This window comes from Cynara cardunculus (assembly GCF_001531365.2).
Source record: "Cynara cardunculus var. scolymus isolate 2C chromosome LG 9, CcrdV1, whole genome shotgun sequence".
NCBI lineage: Eukaryota > Viridiplantae > Streptophyta > Magnoliopsida > Asterales > Asteraceae > Cynara > Cynara cardunculus.
This window is the reverse complement of record NC_037536.1, coordinates 14,429,408-14,447,229: the sequence shown is the minus strand read 5'-3', so window position 1 is coordinate 14,447,229 and position 17,822 is coordinate 14,429,408. Positions and strand designations below refer to the sequence as shown.

At 37.1% G+C, this 17,822-nt stretch overlaps 3 protein-coding genes across 3 annotated transcripts; 1 reads left to right on the top strand and 2 right to left on the bottom strand.

The window, feature by feature from the left end:
• The first annotated feature begins 254 nt into the window (after nucleotides 1-254).
• On the top strand, nucleotides 255-6,557 carry LOC112518118 (homocysteine S-methyltransferase 2-like). Its single transcript, XM_025125696.1, has 7 exons — nucleotides 255-529; nucleotides 1,682-1,738; nucleotides 1,814-2,043; nucleotides 2,744-2,873; nucleotides 3,341-3,541; nucleotides 4,718-4,789; nucleotides 6,261-6,557. Exons 1-7 carry the CDS (start codon nucleotides 353-355, stop codon nucleotides 6,420-6,422), a joined length of 1,029 nt encoding a protein of 342 aa, XP_024981464.1. The 5' UTR covers nucleotides 255-352; the 3' UTR covers nucleotides 6,423-6,557.
• Nucleotides 6,558-8,722: 2,165 nt separating this feature from the next.
• Nucleotides 8,723-12,020, bottom strand: LOC112518157 (UPF0690 protein C1orf52 homolog). Its single transcript, XM_025125759.1, has 3 exons — nucleotides 11,899-12,020; nucleotides 10,498-10,662; nucleotides 8,723-9,384 (listed from the first exon to the last, which is right to left on the bottom strand). The coding sequence occupies exons 2-3, from the start codon at nucleotides 10,637-10,639 to the stop codon at nucleotides 9,002-9,004; spliced, it is 525 nt and encodes a 174-aa protein (XP_024981527.1). The 5' UTR covers nucleotides 10,640-10,662; nucleotides 11,899-12,020; the 3' UTR covers nucleotides 8,723-9,001.
• A 4,895-nt stretch (nucleotides 12,021-16,915) lies between these two features.
• LOC112518585 (CST complex subunit STN1) lies at nucleotides 16,916-17,600 on the bottom strand. Its single transcript, XM_025126336.1, has one exon. It carries the CDS (start codon nucleotides 17,518-17,520, stop codon nucleotides 17,011-17,013), a length of 510 nt encoding a protein of 169 aa, XP_024982104.1. The 5' UTR covers nucleotides 17,521-17,600; the 3' UTR covers nucleotides 16,916-17,010.
• Nucleotides 17,601-17,822: the final 222 nt, after the last annotated feature.

Below are 17,822 nucleotides of genomic sequence, written 5' to 3'. Positions count from 1 at the left end.
ACTTTATATGTATTATTAATTTATAGTTCATGCTTTAAATAATTATATTTTTTAAAATTTAAAAACAAAAACTTGAGTGCTTTATAACCACTCCTAATATATTCTTTCTCTCAGTGGGGCTTAATTGTTTTAAATACTAAAATGTAGGGACTGTTTTTGGAATATATGAAAGTTTAGGGGGTTATTTGTCAATATAGTTTAAACTTTAAAACCGATCGTCCGGCCCCTTCTATAAATTCATACTCCTTGTTCTTCTGAGTAGCCGGATCACCGCCGATGTCCGAAGAGTAGCGATTCGCCGGAGATTATCTGTGCTTATATCTAGCTATTTATATAGAAGTTCTCCGGAATAATGGGATTGAGCGACGGCAACCTACACACGTTCATGTCTGATTTCGTCAGTAAATGCGGTGGCGTGGCCGTTATTGACGGTGGACTTGCGACGGAGCTTGAAAGACATGGTGCTGACCTTAACGATCCTCTCTGGAGCGCCAAGTGCCTTCTTACTTCTGCTAACCTTGTTCGTCAGGTATATATATATATATATATGCACCTCTGTCACTGTGTGTATGTGCTGGTGTTCTAATGGCGTTTCTATGACTAAATTGCTATTGAGATGATGATGATTATTTTTTTAAACGTTTAATTTCTGTTCATAGTTGTCTAGTGTTCATTTTGAGGAAACTTCGAGAAATATGTGAAGTAAGATGAAAATAAGATGCTAAGCTTCAGTTTGGTGAAACTGAACTCTTGTATGTTAGGCGCAATTGAAAAGGAACCAGAGTTTTTTGAAAATAAAATTCTGGAGGATTCCTTGGAATTGAAAGGAGGTACTGATCTCTGTATTGGTTGATTATGTTCCCTGCCGATAATCATCCGTTAATTATCTGCTCATGTTTAAATTTGTATGTAATCGGTTCATTATCTAGAAGCTACTTTCATATAAGTATAGAACATTTATTGCATGATCATAGGTTTTGGTTCATTAAGCCCTTAATTCAATTCAAATAAAGCGGATTGCTAGATCCCAAGTTAGCATCAGTCAGCATATACAAATCAGATTTAATTGATAAATTGTCATATATTCTTCCCAAAACTTGGCTTGTTGAGCCCTGCCTAATTTGCTCAACACCTTTTAAGGGAGATTATAGGATAGACAGACGTAAAATGCAGATAGGAGCAGGTAATTTATATTGATATAATTCTTCGAATTAGAGATTTGCTGTATTGTCAGCATCCTAAGCTTGTGGCCCAGATATAACCCTGCTAAGGACCAAATATTTCTTTAATTGACTGTCATAATTAGAACAGATATATCTCCAGCGGTCCTGTTTGCATGGTATGCAATTTGAAGTATATTTGACATTTGGCAAAACTCACACAAACTCCTCACGGTTGAACCCTTGATCTCGAGGGAGGTTGGGGTCAACCGGTAACCCATATACCACTGGGCTAAAGACCCTTTGGATCAAGTGAATGTTTTCTATTATTTCAGCATTAATAATTCCACTATCATGCAAACATTTCTTATTATTATCAACATTATAAGGAGACCCCCTTAGCATTCTTATAAGGGTATCGTCGCCGAAGGCAGGATGGGCACTTCCAATAGTTTATTGTGAAGTTAGATGCTATCCATTTTATTCCTTTGCATAGTGCATTCATTTGTCTCTTGTCGCAGGTACACCTTGATTATCTTGAAGCTGGTGCAGATATACTAACCACGGCATCTTATCAGGTAATTTTAATGGCCTTTATTGGCATCATACTCTCTCTCTCCCTCTCCCTCTCTCAATTGACTGGTGTTGGACAGGCAACAATTCAAGGGTTTGAAGCCAAAGGCTTCTCGCGTGAGGAAAGTGAGGCCATGCTAAAAAAAAGTGTAGATATCGCATGTGAGGCAAGGGATATATATTATGAGAGGTGTCGTGAATCTTCTAGTGATAGTGGTGGTGAGGGTAGAACTCTCAAGCATCGGCCTATCTTAGTTGCTGCATCTGTGGGGAGCTATGGGGCATATTTGGCTGATGGTTCTGAATATAGGTAACTTGATATTAATATTAAAATAGGGATGGAGCTATGTGTTCCTGTTGCTTGTTTGCACACCACCAAACCTGTAGCTTGTTCTCTTGTTTCTTCTATTTCCTTTTGTTTTGTAAAGCAGATGTCTTCATGGAAACAGCCTCTCTTCCCTTGGGTAGATGAAAGGTCTGCTATCATTCTATCCTCCTTAGACCCTACCTCTGCATGAGATTTACCGAGTTTGATTGGTGATTTGATTTACATTACTATTAAAGAGTTGCATGAAATCTTGTTTTCAGTTGGATTTCTGTCATCTTCACTTGTTTCAGGGCTAAATCATAAATGATGTGTTGAAGGATTTACTCAGTCTTAATGATCTTTACATATCAATTCTACATATATGAATCATGTTACCATATTGACAATTCATAGAAATTTTATTTAGATTGTCAAAGAAGTTTTCAACTATTGGTCAGTAGACTTCCATATGAACTGTGGATGCACATTCCCTATCCTAATTCTCGAGAATATAAACAGAAAATAGAACTGTAAAGACATGATAACCATTACAAATATCCCCGGATATCAGTCTTTCTTTTCTGGAATCACACATACAGAACAATTTTGTTGCTATGATGATGCTCAACTGGTATTAGCTTTCATCAAGTGAGTTACATGTGATTTTTGTGTTTGTTTTTAACACCCGTCTGTCCTCTTACAGTGGGGACTATGGCGATGCAATGAATCTGGAGTTCTTGAAGAGTTTCCACCGGAGAAGAGTTCAAGTTCTAGCTGAATCTGGTGCTGACCTAATAGCATTTGAAACAGTGCCAAATAAGCTTGAAGCACAGGTCAAGGCAAAATCTTTACCACCTCTAGATTTTATTGTTTCTCACTTTTCTGAACTCCCATGGCCAAAAAAGCTTCTCAATCTTCATAATTTTTTAATTTTCTGATACCTAAGAAATAACAAAACCCAAATTTGGGTCTTAGGCTATGATGGCAAACTAGCTTATACGCGTATTGTTGGTTGATAATGGTAAAAGAATAGCAGATAAGCTAGGTGACAATGTAAAATGATCTAAAATGACATGTTAAAAAATTGATTGGAAAATGTAAGGGGCATAACGGTAAAAAAAGCTCCTGGAGCTTATTGAAATGCTACTTGAAGTAGTGCACTTCTAAAATTAGCTAGCTTAGGTCTAACCAGCGGGGATTTTTTCAATAAGCTCAAAAATAAGTTAGCTGATGGTTGTCGCTTTACATATGGAAAGTTGCATTGGAGATTCCTATTGATATTTTTCTAGTACTTGGATAGGCTTTTGCCGAGCTACTTGAAGAAGGCATAAACATTCCTGCGTGGTTTTCTTTCAACTCCAAAGATGGTGTGAACGTGGTTAGTGGTGATTCCTTGACTGAATGTGCCAAAATTGCTGATTCATGCCAGAAAGTTGTTGCTGTAGGAATCAACTGTACACCTCCTAGATTTATCAGCGGTTTGATTCAAACTATAAAGAAGGTATATATTACTCTGTATTTTCTACTTCATTTGTTTGATGCTATTTCGCTCTGTCCATCTTCAACTCTTATTTGAGGGGTAATGAAGAATATTTTATTGTATCTTTATCAAGAGCCCAAAAAGCTTCACTTCCTTTATGACACGAAAAAAACCTTAGAGCAGCCAACAAACATGTCTAAATAGCTGAAAAGTTACAATTACAACATGCATGTATGGAGAGCATGATTGGAGAAACATAAAGAATTACGCATTTTACTAGTAGTTTCACGATTGAGCTGGTTTACTGTTTTTTTTTATAGAGAGGGGGGAGACCCCTCCAGATCAAGAAAGAGCTGGTTTACTGTTATATATGCTAGTGTGGGTATTGATATTGTGAGAATATGTGAAACCCCATTAGATTACTGTCCGAAAGAGCCTTTGAGGAGAAAAGGAAGGTTCCAACGTATATTGAGAAGAAATTGTCAAGTCTCGCAGATGTGGTACTCTAAGACGCTCCTCCAACTAAGGCTAGGTGGTCATAGATTGTCCTGGACTGTCGAGTCCCTAGAATGGTAAACCCCGGCTCTGATATCATGTGAGAATATATGGAACGCCATTAGATTATTCTCCAAAAGATCCCTTGAGGAGAGAACGAAGGTTCCAACTTCCAACATATATTGAGAAGAACTTGTTCAAGTCTAGCTGATGTAGGACTTTAACATGCCCCCTCCAATTGAGGATGGACGGTCACAGATTGCCCCAGAGTGGTAGACCTTGGCTCTGATACTATATGATTTGAGAACATATGGAACCCCATTAGATTACACTTCAAAAGAACCATTGAAGAGAGAAGGAACATTCCAACATATATTAAAACAAAAATTGTACAAGTCTAGCCGATGTGGAACAATAACAGTTCTAAAATTTAAACCGCAATGTAGGATCAATGATCCTAGAAACCCATAATGGAACATGCCAATTTACACTGGATAGTGATAACAGGATTCAAGAATTATGAAGTTCATATATGTGTTGTTACTCTAATTTGGGGATGAGAAACAACGGAATCGTTACAATCATTACCAACAGAAAATTTCATATAACGACTGAAGACTAATGTTTCATTCACAAAAGGTTTTTTCTGTTCAATTTTAATCTACTCGATACTTACATCTATATCTATGACCGATCTCTCAGGTGACAGCTAAACCGATACTTGTATACCCAAATAGCGGTGAAACTTATGATGCTGAACTAAAGCAGTGGGTGGTGAGTACTTCCTTTTGCTTTAACTTGCTGTCTTTTTAATGTTTGTTTGGATTCAAATTTATAGGCAAATAGGGGTTTAAATTATTTCTATATGATCGAATACTACAATATTTGCGGTTTTAACCACCCTAAAAGGCAAAATACTACAAAGTTCCATTTAGGGGATGTTTGGTTGGTTTTTCATCAAGTCTTTTATGGATAAAGTTGTATGCGTGGATTAATTTGTCTGTATAGATTAAGACGGCTTCTGTTTTGGAGGGTTTTTTTTATTGATGGAAGGAGCCTGTTTTTTTTAATATGGAGGGGCAGGTTTGGAGAAAACTTGGTTTTTTGCATAAGCTCCCCTTAGAAGCTTACTGAATAAGCCACTTTATATATCATTAAGTCACGACCAAATAGTCATTTATAGCTGACCGAATAAGTTGAATGTCTCATTAAGTCATTCATTTTGACTGGTAATCTGCTAACCTGTTGATCTTGTAACATTTAATGATGTGGATGCCCGTTTACAAAAGGTTTATGGTGAAGTGAGTGATGAAATTGATATCCACTTAATCAAATGTCACAAGATCAACATGTTACTGGTCAGAATAGGTAATAGAAATTATTTGTTACACTAAATGTCTAAATAGGTCAAATGTTACATTAAGTAGGAAATTTTGAAACTTAGTTACATTGTGAGGAAAAATTATTTGTTACCCTAAAGACAAACTTTGTAGTTTGACATATTTTTGCCCCACGACTTGGATCACGTGAGACCAACCTGTTTTCGTGAGATCCGTGAGACCACTTTTTTACACTTGAAACTTAAAAGAAAAATGCTGTGAAGGTCGGCTTTTTTTAGCTTCACAACATTTTTGCTGTGAAGTTTCAAGTGTAAAAAAGTGGTCACATGGGTCTCACGAAAATGAACCCAACCCTTTGCCCCACCCTATTCATTGGTCTTTATATAATTCTCATTTGAACCTCCCTATATATTCATATATTTTCATGAGGGAAGGATCAAATAAAAAAAGGCAAAAAGGTTCAAATCCTGCTTGGACAAAACGGAAGATTTTGTCAATAAAGAAGTACGTCTTGTTCATTAACATCTCGGAAATATTCCGCCATAGTTAGGGCAGTGAAACCAACTCTCACACGAGCTCTCGGCTGTTCATTAGAACTTAGGAATAAATGATTCATATGGGAATAATAGGTAAACCCGAAAAAAAAATCATTTTGAGATGCATATGTAAACCCACGTTCATCTACTTACCTTTTTACCAATTATTCAATACGTATCTGAACCCACCCTTCCTTTTACCAACTATTCACATATGAATCATTTATTCCTACTTTCTCAACCTTTTTATTGTATCTCCATGGATTATTTCGTATAGCAAGACATAAACAAGAATATGTACAAGTTGAAAGCAGTAGTAGATATTGGGTTCGTTTGGTTTGATTTATACGTAACGTCTATTTTAAGCAGAAAAAGAGTGGAGTTACGGATGTAGATTTTGTTTCATATGTGAATAAATGGTGCGAGATTGGAGCATCGCTTGTAGGAGGTTGCTGCAGAACGACTCCAAATACCATTAGAGCCATTTGCAGAACTCTTCCTGCCAGGTCTGTTTCCATATCACCCGCATGAATCGCCGAGTCCTTATCTTCTATACTTGTATAATCTAGAGGCGATTCGGCGTTGTTATGTACTTTCCGTTGTATACTAGTTTCGAACCATCTTTTACGGCACTTGTCTGAATCTAAATTATCGTCTTTTTGGTTTTATATGGCTCTTTTTCGGGATTTTCAAGATATGAATGCGTGTAGAAGCATAAATCCAACCAAACAAAATCAAATATTATCCTATCCTATCTAAAGGTATGGTCCGGTATGTCTCCGTAGGGTGTGTTTGGTACACTGAATCGGCTGAAAAGAGTGTGTTTGGCACACTGAATCGGCTGAAAAGAGTGTGTTTGGTATGACTTTTGTGTGCTCATAAAACGGTGGAACAAGTTTTTTTTTTTTAATCAATATACTCCGCAAAATAAAATTTAAGGGGGTGTTTGGTTCACATAATGTTTTTTTGGATAAAAGGGATTCTGTAAAAGGAATTTGACTTTGGAGGAATTAGAATGGAATGTTATTAGGTTTGACCATTTGTTTAGTTGACAAAAAATTGGTATGGAATCTGTTCAAAAAATTGGAATATGTCTGTTTAATTAACACAACATAGATTTGGAATTTGAATGAAATATTGGTAAATGATCAAAATATTTTTTTCAGATTGGTGGTGGTCGATGGTGGTTCAAATTAAGTGGGGAAGATGGGGATAATTTTGTATTTTTGAGAAACTGGGATGGAATGGAATTGAATTCCTTCTTAGTTGTGATGGAATGACCAAATTCATGAATGGTGAAATGTGTGAAGTTCAATTCCATTTCATAGGTAAACCAAACATCTGAACAGAATTTGGTCAATGGAATTGATCATTCCAATACCTTCGAATTCCATCGGAATCATGCTAACCATAGCGTTCCTTAATTCTCCTCTAAAGCATCAAATACTAATAATAAAGAGTAATATAGAAAAGATGTAAATTAAAAATTGGAAATTAATGAACTTTATATTTTGGTGTCATTTTAATAATGATATATTTTGTTATAAATAAATAAATAAATATATATATATATATATATATATATATATATATAAGACAAACAATTCATTAGAAGTAAATTGGTCACTTTATCAATTATGTCATGTCTAATCCTGTCTTTCTAAATGATGAATAGTTGTCATGCCTTGTCGGGGGTTAAGAAGTATGTAGACGTTATATGTTCCAAGAGACAGGAGCATGCAAACATTACTTGTTTTAAGAGACGGAAAAGATTGTTTCTCAGAAGACGTGAGGTGATATATCTCACCTAAAAGTATGGTATGAGGCTAAAGATATCACACTTTACTTGTCTCTGACAAGAAGCCTTTCTGAGAAGACCCTCAGCATATCCCATCTAAAAACATGCTATTAGGGTCAACAGTACGGATGTGTCAAGAGACATAAACACGTCTTTAAGAAGACCTCGGCTTTGGATACTTAACGCGTTAGCTACATCACTGCACGGGTCGATACGCACAGCGCCTAGCATGATTCCACAAGATCTAGTTTCGTTAAAATAAGAGATTTTTGAAAAAGGTAAGTGAAACAGATAAAAAAACACAAATGTAAGCCACATACCTGTAGAAAAAGATTTAAGAGATTATTATAAAAGAATGCAAAGATTCTACATATCCTAAAAAAACACCAAAGAAACTCTCATTTCCCGAAGACACCGAAAACATTCTCAAACTACCTCAGCCTTCCCTTTGACAACGAGAGACGAAAACTAGGGGAGCAAATGAGATCAAGATACCCCCAAATTTCCTAGTTACAAACGATGGATACTAGACGATGTGTGCATTAACCCGTGCAGTGTCATAGCTAAAACGTTCTTTTTATCCCACCACGCTCGGCCAAAAAAACCTCATTCAGGGTGCGTTTGGTATGCAGACTACATGGGACAGGACGGGACAAAAAAAATAGTCTCATGTTTGGCATACCATGGACAAAAAAAACATGGAACAAGGTGGGACTATTTTTAATTTTAGTGGGACAAATCTTGATTTTTTTTTGTTCCACCAAAAAAGGTGGAACAACATGGGACTAAAGTTAAAATGACAATATTTTGATTGATTTGTTGTAATTTTACAATTATTATATGATATAAAATAACATTGAACAACATTTAAGGGTAATATGGTCATTTTAATAGTTTTGTCCCGTCCTGTCCTAGTCGTACCAAACATAGGACAGACAATTAGTCCTGTCCCGTCCTGCCCTGTCCCGTACCGTCCCGTCCCATCCAGTCTGCGTACCAAACACTACCTCAGTATCCCATCCAACACTACATGTCCATCTCAACATGCTCATTTATGCAATAATTCTTTTTCACAAGTTCAAAACATACAAGTACAAATACCAAAGGTACAAGTCCAAGATGCACACACCTTATAACACATTTCATGTTGCTTCTCATTTTCTACCATAAACTCAAATTTTAAAGATTCAAGAATCAAAACCAATTCAAGAATCAAAACCAATCGAGTTCAAGTCAGCTTTGAAATGCCTCCTCACATCTGATCCTAGGAGACGGGTTCCACGTGGAGCCAGTCAGGGTTGTCGGATAAAGATCAGGAATCAAAACCCGAATAAATGCCATTTTCTCTCAACAATCTCTTCTCTTCTTCAACATAGCTTTTCCCCCTACTAGCTTGCCCAATATCCCTTTTCCTCTTCTCCTTTTGTGAGAAAGAAAGGTTTTTCTCTTTTTGTGTTTGCACATTTACCAACTGCTCGCCTTCGAGTAACGTGGCTCGAGTTTTTTGCCGTTCTTGGTAACTCTCTTCAGTCTCGTTGGCTGCACGGCTGTCTTTGCCCGTTGACCATGACCAATCGCGGTTGCGGTCGTCTTCTTTCGGTGGAGGGACTTTCAGGACGGATAGTCCACCTTTATAGCCGTGTTGACTCAAAGCTTCAAAGTCAATGCCTTTACTCTTCCGCTTTGCGGATTCAACTGCGGAAATGAAACTCGAAAGAATTAAATGAAGGCACCTCTTGTAACGGTAAGTCATGTCCCAAAGAGCTATAAACACCGGAACGACATTTTCATTGGACAGGATTGTGCAGAAGATAAACTTTAGGGTACTTTTGATATGCAGGGACGGACTGGACAAGACAGAACAAAAACTTGTGGTCCCATGTTTTACGCGACATTGGACAGAGACAGGATGGTACAGGGTGGGACAAAAATGCATATTTCTGTCCAACCAAAGTCGGTGGAAAAAACATCAAGGCGAGGAGACAAGATTGGTAAATTACTACCCATGTCGAATCAAAACCCTAAAACCTTCCATAGTTTTTTCGCTCGCCTATCCTACTCTCACCTGTCCAGTCTGGTCAACATAGCAACACACCCCAAAGGTATCAAGATAACGGTTTAAATATGTTGCTCCAATGAAAACACTAATCACATCGAACCCAACTTTTCTTATGGAACTTCTCTTACAGAAGTTGAAAATGGGGATTAAACCAATGGATTAGCATACCAAACAAGGGCGGACCTACATACAGAAATACAGTGGCACGGGCCACCGCTTCATGGTTTTGTCGTAATGTACCAAAAATAATGTTTCTGAAGGGCGCCAGCATATCGTTCAGTTGGATGCTCTTCTATTTTTTGAAACTAAACAAATGGCACAAGTTTGTAACTTCAGAAATGGTTAACATTGCTGCCCTCGTACAAAAGACATGGGTTTGAGTCCTGTTTTTGTCAAATTTCTTACTTTTCAGCTTAAATTGGGGGGGTTTTATATAGCTTTTGTGTTTTTAGAAAATGTCGTAGACAGGGTTCGAACACACGTTCTTTTCGTACAAAGGCAAGGAAACAACCAACAGATCTATAACAATATTATGAAAAGTTTCTATAGATTATTTTCTCATAGTCAAATGGTATCACCACTTCAAAAGCTTTTCTGGGTCCGCCTCCGATACTGAAGATGGAAAAAAGGAATCTAAGCAATGAAAAAAGAATCTAAGGTTTCCATGGATATCGATAAACAAGAATATATACTTCCCCAGAAAAGTTAGCAAGAGGGCATACTATATAAGCAAGGATAACAGATGTTACCTTTTGTTTTGGATGATCCACCGGATCTGATTTTTTTGTTCTTCGGAACTTGATCATTATCAGAAGCATCCGTATCACCACTTGAAGACTCATCAGACGAAGAATCGCTATCATCATCATTCCATGGCATCGTTCGTTTCATGATGTATTAGCTAGAGCAGCAATCTAAAAACATAATATATTCATATATGAATATTGATAAAAAAATCGAAGCTAATGAAATCTTCAAGCCAAACAACAAAGGATATGAAAAGATGAACTTATTCATTGTTGAAGAATCCCCGTCCAAAAATTGTCATCCCACCATACACATATTCATCAAGACATTTTACAAGAAGATGATAATGATATACATTGAATCAAAAACTAACATTCTATATAAAGTTGTTGGAATCATATAGTAGAATACATGATTGTGGAGGACATGGAGATGGTGGGTAGTAGAGGCCATTGACAATGGTGGTTATGGAGGTGGAAGTGCTGCTAAAAATGCTCTGGAGGTGGAGGTGGATGGTGGTAGTGGTCGCCGATGGTGGTGGTGATTATGGAGGTGGCCGCTGCACAAGAGTGGTGGAGGCAACCGGCAGTGGTGACCATTAAACCAAACATCATGTTAGGGTTACATCCAATGAAAGTATAAATTGGTAATTTTTTAGTTTTGTTTCATCCTTGTCCCATCTTGGTCCTCCTACTTTGGTGCCTGTTTGGTGATCAAACGTGGAACAGTAAGTTTTTATCCTGTTCCATGTAGCACCAAATGTGGAATAGTGAGTTTGTCCGGTCTTGTCCCTTTAGGAAAAGAGATAGCAAGCGGCTTTCTTTTTTGATTACCTTCCTCGCATACATATAAGACCAAATCCATTTGATTTCTAAAAAAGATTACTAATCCCTTAAAAAGGTGAATCTTCCGAAGTCATCACTCAGATAGACTCTGGTCTCAGACCTTTTGAAATGCATGTGTTAAGCATATAGCTAGCCTTACAGAGTTTGATAATAGTCTCAATCACAGATGAATGTACCAAACGCAGTATAAGCATCTAGATGTTAGGATCCCATACCCAATGCACAGAACCGTACAATTGATCATTATTATTGTACAAAATCAGTGGATTTCATAGCTACAAACTACATGAAAAATAGCAAAAAAGCACAATTTTCATAAACATTAATCAAAGAACAGTAGAAGATGATAACTCAGCCTAACAGAAGTTTATGGTGATACCTAACGACGTAGGTATACTTGCTATTAAGGAGCAAAACAACAGAAAATTTGGCAGGAAAGTATCGTAATTAGTATTAGAGAAGAATTAGGGTTTCACAAATAGTTGAATTCCTCGAGCGTAATGCCTAAAATCAGTAAACCATAAGAACAAAAACGGAAAGATGTATGAAAATACCTACCGGAATTACAGAAGGAAGTTAGTGCTTGTTGGTTATCTTCTCTGTCGATTCGCCGGAATTTGAAGACTAATCGGCCGTCCGATGGCACTGAAACCCCCAAATAACAACCCCCAGCTCGTCGCCTAGTTATGATTAAATAATTATTTATATTATCTTATAAAAAAAACCCTTAAATATTTTAAAGCAAACTATGAATTTGGTCCCCCTAGTTTGTCAAAGTCTACAATTTTTTGTATGTGAGGTTTTGATATTTCAAGATGGTCATCGTGGTTTACAAAAAACGTTCAGATTTAGTCTCTTTTTTTAGCAGCAGTTAAAAAATTCCGTTCCGTTAAATGAGAGGCATTTTTGTCTTTTTATCAATTTATTTGTTTAATCGAATCGATGAAAAATGGAACTCGACTCTTTAAGTTAAACGATTTCTATTTTTTGTTCAAAATCAACCCAAACTATGAAATTAAAGCTCAAATTCAAGATAAATTAGTTTGTGTTCGAGTAACTCATCAAAAAGATGTAATCGTTAATACAGATCTTTAGTTATAAACCGTCCTAACTGATTGCAAACAAAACGAGAACCAAAAAGATAAAACTAAAAGGAAAAGGGAGAAACATATCCACAAGTGTTGAGTTTTTTCACAACACAAAACTTGTTTCGTTCATATAGAAAGAGTAATATGAGTTTTGAAACATTTTTTCAGATTTCCATTCTTATCGTTTATAAAATGAGCAAGTCTAAAAGATTTTGCATGCATTATTAACGTCTGCATAATAATTTAACACTTGTGTTCTTGAAAAAAGGAGTTTTTTAAGATGTAAGACTCTCGGTCATTGTTATGTCTCTTCACATGTAAGATTATTGGTCATTGTCATGCTCAATCAGTAAGTTTTTATCCGGTAACCATTTAATAAATCGCCCCTTAAACCAAACCGAACAGATACAATATATCTCATTCGGATGGGTAGAGTCTTGGAGATCTTCGTATTTAAACGAAATCGGCGAGATACGTGTGTGTGTGTGTATATCATTCAAAGGTAGAGTAGAGCCTGAAAGATAAGCAGAGTCGTCTATTAGCATGTTAAATCTTGATTTTAGTTAATCTATATATCAACTAAAAGAAAATGAAAGTAAGTTAAATAGCTCATGAAATCAGTGTTCACAAGTTCCTAAAAGAAAATGAAAGATTTAGGGGTGTTTGGGAAAATGAAAGATTTAGGGGTGTTTGGGATTTGATTATTTGAGACAACTTATATTTTTTTACAAAAGTCCTTATCAACTTGTTACAAGTTAAAATGGTTTAACTTCTTCAAAAACTCCTTATTACCGGTTAACCGGTATAAGCTGTTTATCAAAACACTTAAAAGTGCTTATTACCAGTGTCACACCGGAATAAGTCAATAAGTTGTTTTTATAAACAATCCCAACACCCCCTTAATAAATCAACCAACAAGCAAAGAAGGAATAATGCAAACCAATTTCTGTTTCCTACCAATCAATAACAAATTGATACATAAAATCCTACCCCATATATTAATCAATTGTATTTGGTATCAAAAAATTTCTGTTAGTACAGGTTTTGTATCATCTTCAGGTTACATGTATGAAAATTTTGTTATTTTGTTCAAATTTTGAGTTTCCAGGTTGTACGGGTGATGTGTAAATGTTTTAATTGCAAGAATAAAACTTAAAAGCATTCAAATATTCAAACAAGATAGTTAAAATAACAATATTTAATATTCATTAAGTAAAAAAAAAACTAATAAATAATTAAATAAGTCAGTATTATACTTGGTATGATACTACCGAGTGTAATTGATACTAATTTAATTGATACAACTGATTTACATGTTTTCGATTTAGTATAAATTTGCCAGCCCTGATACCCAGTCATGTTTTCATGAACAACTTGGTCTATACCCACAGGCAAAATCTTACATCTGGTAATAAAACGCATCACTGTATCCAACACAAAACCATTTGTTTTCAGTCGAGATATGTATAAGCTCGTTTCGACACCCACCCGCCATCTTCCGAGTTAACAAAGACAGAGAAATAGAGCATACAGAAACACAGTAGGAAGATCACAGTTGTTAAAAGCGCGTCTAGGCTCTTACTGAGGCTCAAGATCTTGGGCTTTTTTAAAGTCGAGGCTAGGCGTATTCACGAGGCTCAATAAGGCCCTACGCCTTGTGGGCCTAAGGGCGCATCATAAAAATTTATTAAATAACTGGTCAAACCCTAATATTAAATAAGTTTTCTCATCTTCTCGCTCCTATACTTTTTTAAAAAAGAGTTGTTAAATAGATGATACAAGTTAAACCCTAATATTAAATACTCGGTCCTTAGAACTTCAAGCCTCTTTTTCTATAAATACTCGGGCCTTAAAACTTCTTCCTCACGGCTCAGGCTTTAAACCCATCTCAATTCCGCCTCTATCAAAGTACTGTTAGTTGTTGCATTGGAAGCTTGTACTTGCTACATTTTAGTTGTGTGTAACTGTGTGTGTGTATATATATACATATATATACATATGTATATACTTTTTTCTGTAAGATGCGCCTCACATTCCTGAGGCCCACGCCTCACACCAGCATTCCTGAGGGCCCCGGGACCCCTTTGTGCCTTGAGCCTTTAACAACTTTGAGGAGGACAACCGTACTTTTGAAATGCATTGGCTACTGTTGGAGTCCAACATCCATTAGACTCTGACCATTTCTCCTCCATGTATCTTGGTATCTCGCTTCTCTCCTCAATGGCTCTTTTAAAGGGTAAAATTTAATGGGGTTCTATGTATTCCCACATAGTATCAGAGCAAGGTCTACCGCTATAGATATTTGACACTCTAAGGTAATCTATGTCCGTCTATTGGTCCCATATCGGCTAGAGTTTGACCATTTATCCTCCAAGAGCTATGTTGGAGAATAATCTAATAAGGTTCCACATGTTCTTACTGGTACTACCTCCTACTATCTTAACTATGTAATTAAGTTCCAACTGTTGACTAAAGCCTGTGGCTTCAGATCTCCTTTCCCCATGTTATACTCGATCTAATTGACTAAGGCAGGCGGACTTTGCTTTCTAAAATTTGCCTTCTTGCCAGCAACACCCAAATTGGTCATCAAAGACTCGGGCGGTCGGGCCTGCAACCTATGTCATAGATTGATGACATAAGAACGAAAAAGCAAAAATATTTATTACCACTTCATCAGGTTAAGAAAGAACAGTGCATTTACAGATCAAATATTGCAAACGAATTGATGCAACAGGTATCATATTACTAGCTTTCTATTTTTTGTGCACAATTCTAGTGAACCAAGAAACCTGCAAGTAAATATATATATATATATATAGGGGAACAGTGGGTACCCGGGCCAGTTAGCACGCACCAAGTAATCCCCCGGGCGACCACGAATGACCTAGAGTCATTGCAGGTGAACTTCCATGGCCACAAGTGCTTTGACAAGACTCTAACCCGGGGAAGATGAGATTTTCCACTGTATCCTCTTAAGCCTTAAACAGTGTGCGACAACCCAGAGTTTAGGGCCTGTTTGTTAAAAGCTTAATGAATTTAATAGGACTCGGCTTATTCGGTCAGCTATATATGACTATTTGGTAGTGGGATTAATTATATACATTGTGTCTTATTTGGTAAGCTTCTAGGGGAAAGCTTTATTCAGAAAACCAAGTTTTTCCAAACCTGCCCCTCTCAATTAAAAATCACACTCATTCCATCTATACTCCAAATTTATACAGACGGATTAATCTACATAGACAGCTTTATCCGTACAGGACTTAAGGGTAAACCAACCACACAGCCCCTAAGCAAACTTCTGATCTAGTTCATTGCTTACCTTTCCCATATGGGTGTGTTCAAGAACTCTGATTTCAAGGCTTGACAAATTAAGCAAAATCAATTCAAAGGCTTAACCACATGATCACACAACCCTCAATGCCGATTCCAAACCATAATAAATAATTACTGATCTGTTGGGTTTGAAGGATCATAAACAGCTACTGCTATACTACCCTTTGAGCTTATCCAAGATCAGTCTGAACTTTGAACATACAATCGTCACAATCTCAAGGAACCCCAGATATAGTTGGTGATTTTAGTGTAATTAAACATTTGGTGTAGTTGTGATTTACTTGAGATCAATTAAGATGATGAGGCAAATAAAGTGAGTTAACAGATACGGAGTGCACGTTCACGAATGTTGCCCCTATCACTTTAGATCGCTAAAAGACGGGGGTCAAGGGGGCTGCGCCCCGATGTTTGTGGATTCTAAGAAGAGTTAGACTTAATTTTAGTTTCGGGAGGACCTGAACGAATTTCAGAAGGTTGGAAACCTTCTTGAAACTGTTCCCAAAATTGGTAAAAATTTGACTTAAGTCTAGATTAGAGAGAGTGCAATCAGAGCTCTGTACCGTAGAAAGAGAGTCCTGGACCATAGAAATTTGACCAAGTTAGAGTGGCTGAACCTAATAAGATAGCAATTACAACCCAAGAARTAATAAGTACTTGGCCGTGGTAGGAAACTAGAAATATACATATATAAGACCTTTTGTTGCCGTCAGAAAAAGAAGTCTTCTCAATCCTATCGGCAGGACTAATTTCAAATCACGAATTGACGCGAAATCCAGGCTATTGTAGATATAGAGCAATCAAGAGTGTGGAACCGGGGCTCTGGACCGTGGAACCGGAGCTCTGGACCATGAAACCAGGGTTCTAGATGTTGCTTCTGATAACTGCTTCCGGACTTTATGCGTTAGAGGTTATAACTGCCATACAGTTATATTTTAACTGTTTTAACTGCCCATAACAGTCAATCTCTCATTTAAATACATAAAACGTGATATGGTGAATATATATAGATATATATACGAATTTGTGCCTTAATTCGTGTATGAACTTTCTCGATTATCCCGGTACTAATTCCATGCAAGCCCAAGGCATTTATTTGGAAAGTGTCTTTCCATACACGGTCTAGAAATCTATCCAAGCTTTATAAAACCAGACTCATATTTCCCCAACAGCTATAATTCTGTGCAACCAGTTTAAATTCTACTTGGATACATAAAATTGCTTATTTCAATAACATCATAATCAAATTCACTCAATTTTTAGCTTTCTTATACACAGGTGTCGGATCAGGTACAATATCATAGCATTTTCGAGCTAATCGAACACATTGCAACCAATGTAGAGTCTCAGCATTGGGATCTCTTTCGATAAAAACATTGGAAACAGTAAGTTGGAGATTACCTCTGTAAAAAGTAACCTTCCCTCGCACTCGAGCAGAAACCCCTATTTGGATTAGGGTTGCAAATTTACGAGCCGCTTCAGCAATTAATCGAACATCTGGTGGGCTACGGCGGGAGAAATAGGGAGAGGTGAGTTGATTGAGCCAAAGGACACAGGGGATGCATCCGGTGCCATCATCGATGGTGAATCGAAGGAATCTGTCGGGCTTGTGGTCTCGGCTAGTAACGACGCCTAGGGTTTCGACACGAGAAAGGAGGAGGGTGCCTTTGCGATAGACTGCGTTGGGATTGGAAGAGGATGGCGTGAGGGATAAGAGATCGAAGGCCAAAAGCTTCACGTGAGTATCGTGGAGAGCTTCCATGGCGAAGATAAGGAAGCCTGAGAAAATTGGCGGGAAATAGCACCGCCGTCTGATTGGTGTCGTCGATTGATCTCTGACTTCCCGCGAAAGACGAAGAAGGTAATTAAGAGGCTCTATCCATATCCTTCCGGTTAAGGAATTAAAATTGAGGAATACGACTTGTTAAACTAAAACGTTGAGGATCGTGAACAATGCGCTCAAAAACCCTATCAACCCGATCAACTCAATCCAATTCAACCCAATATGAAATAATTTAATCTAAAACAATTGGTATCTAATTGAGTTGTAAAATTATCAAATCG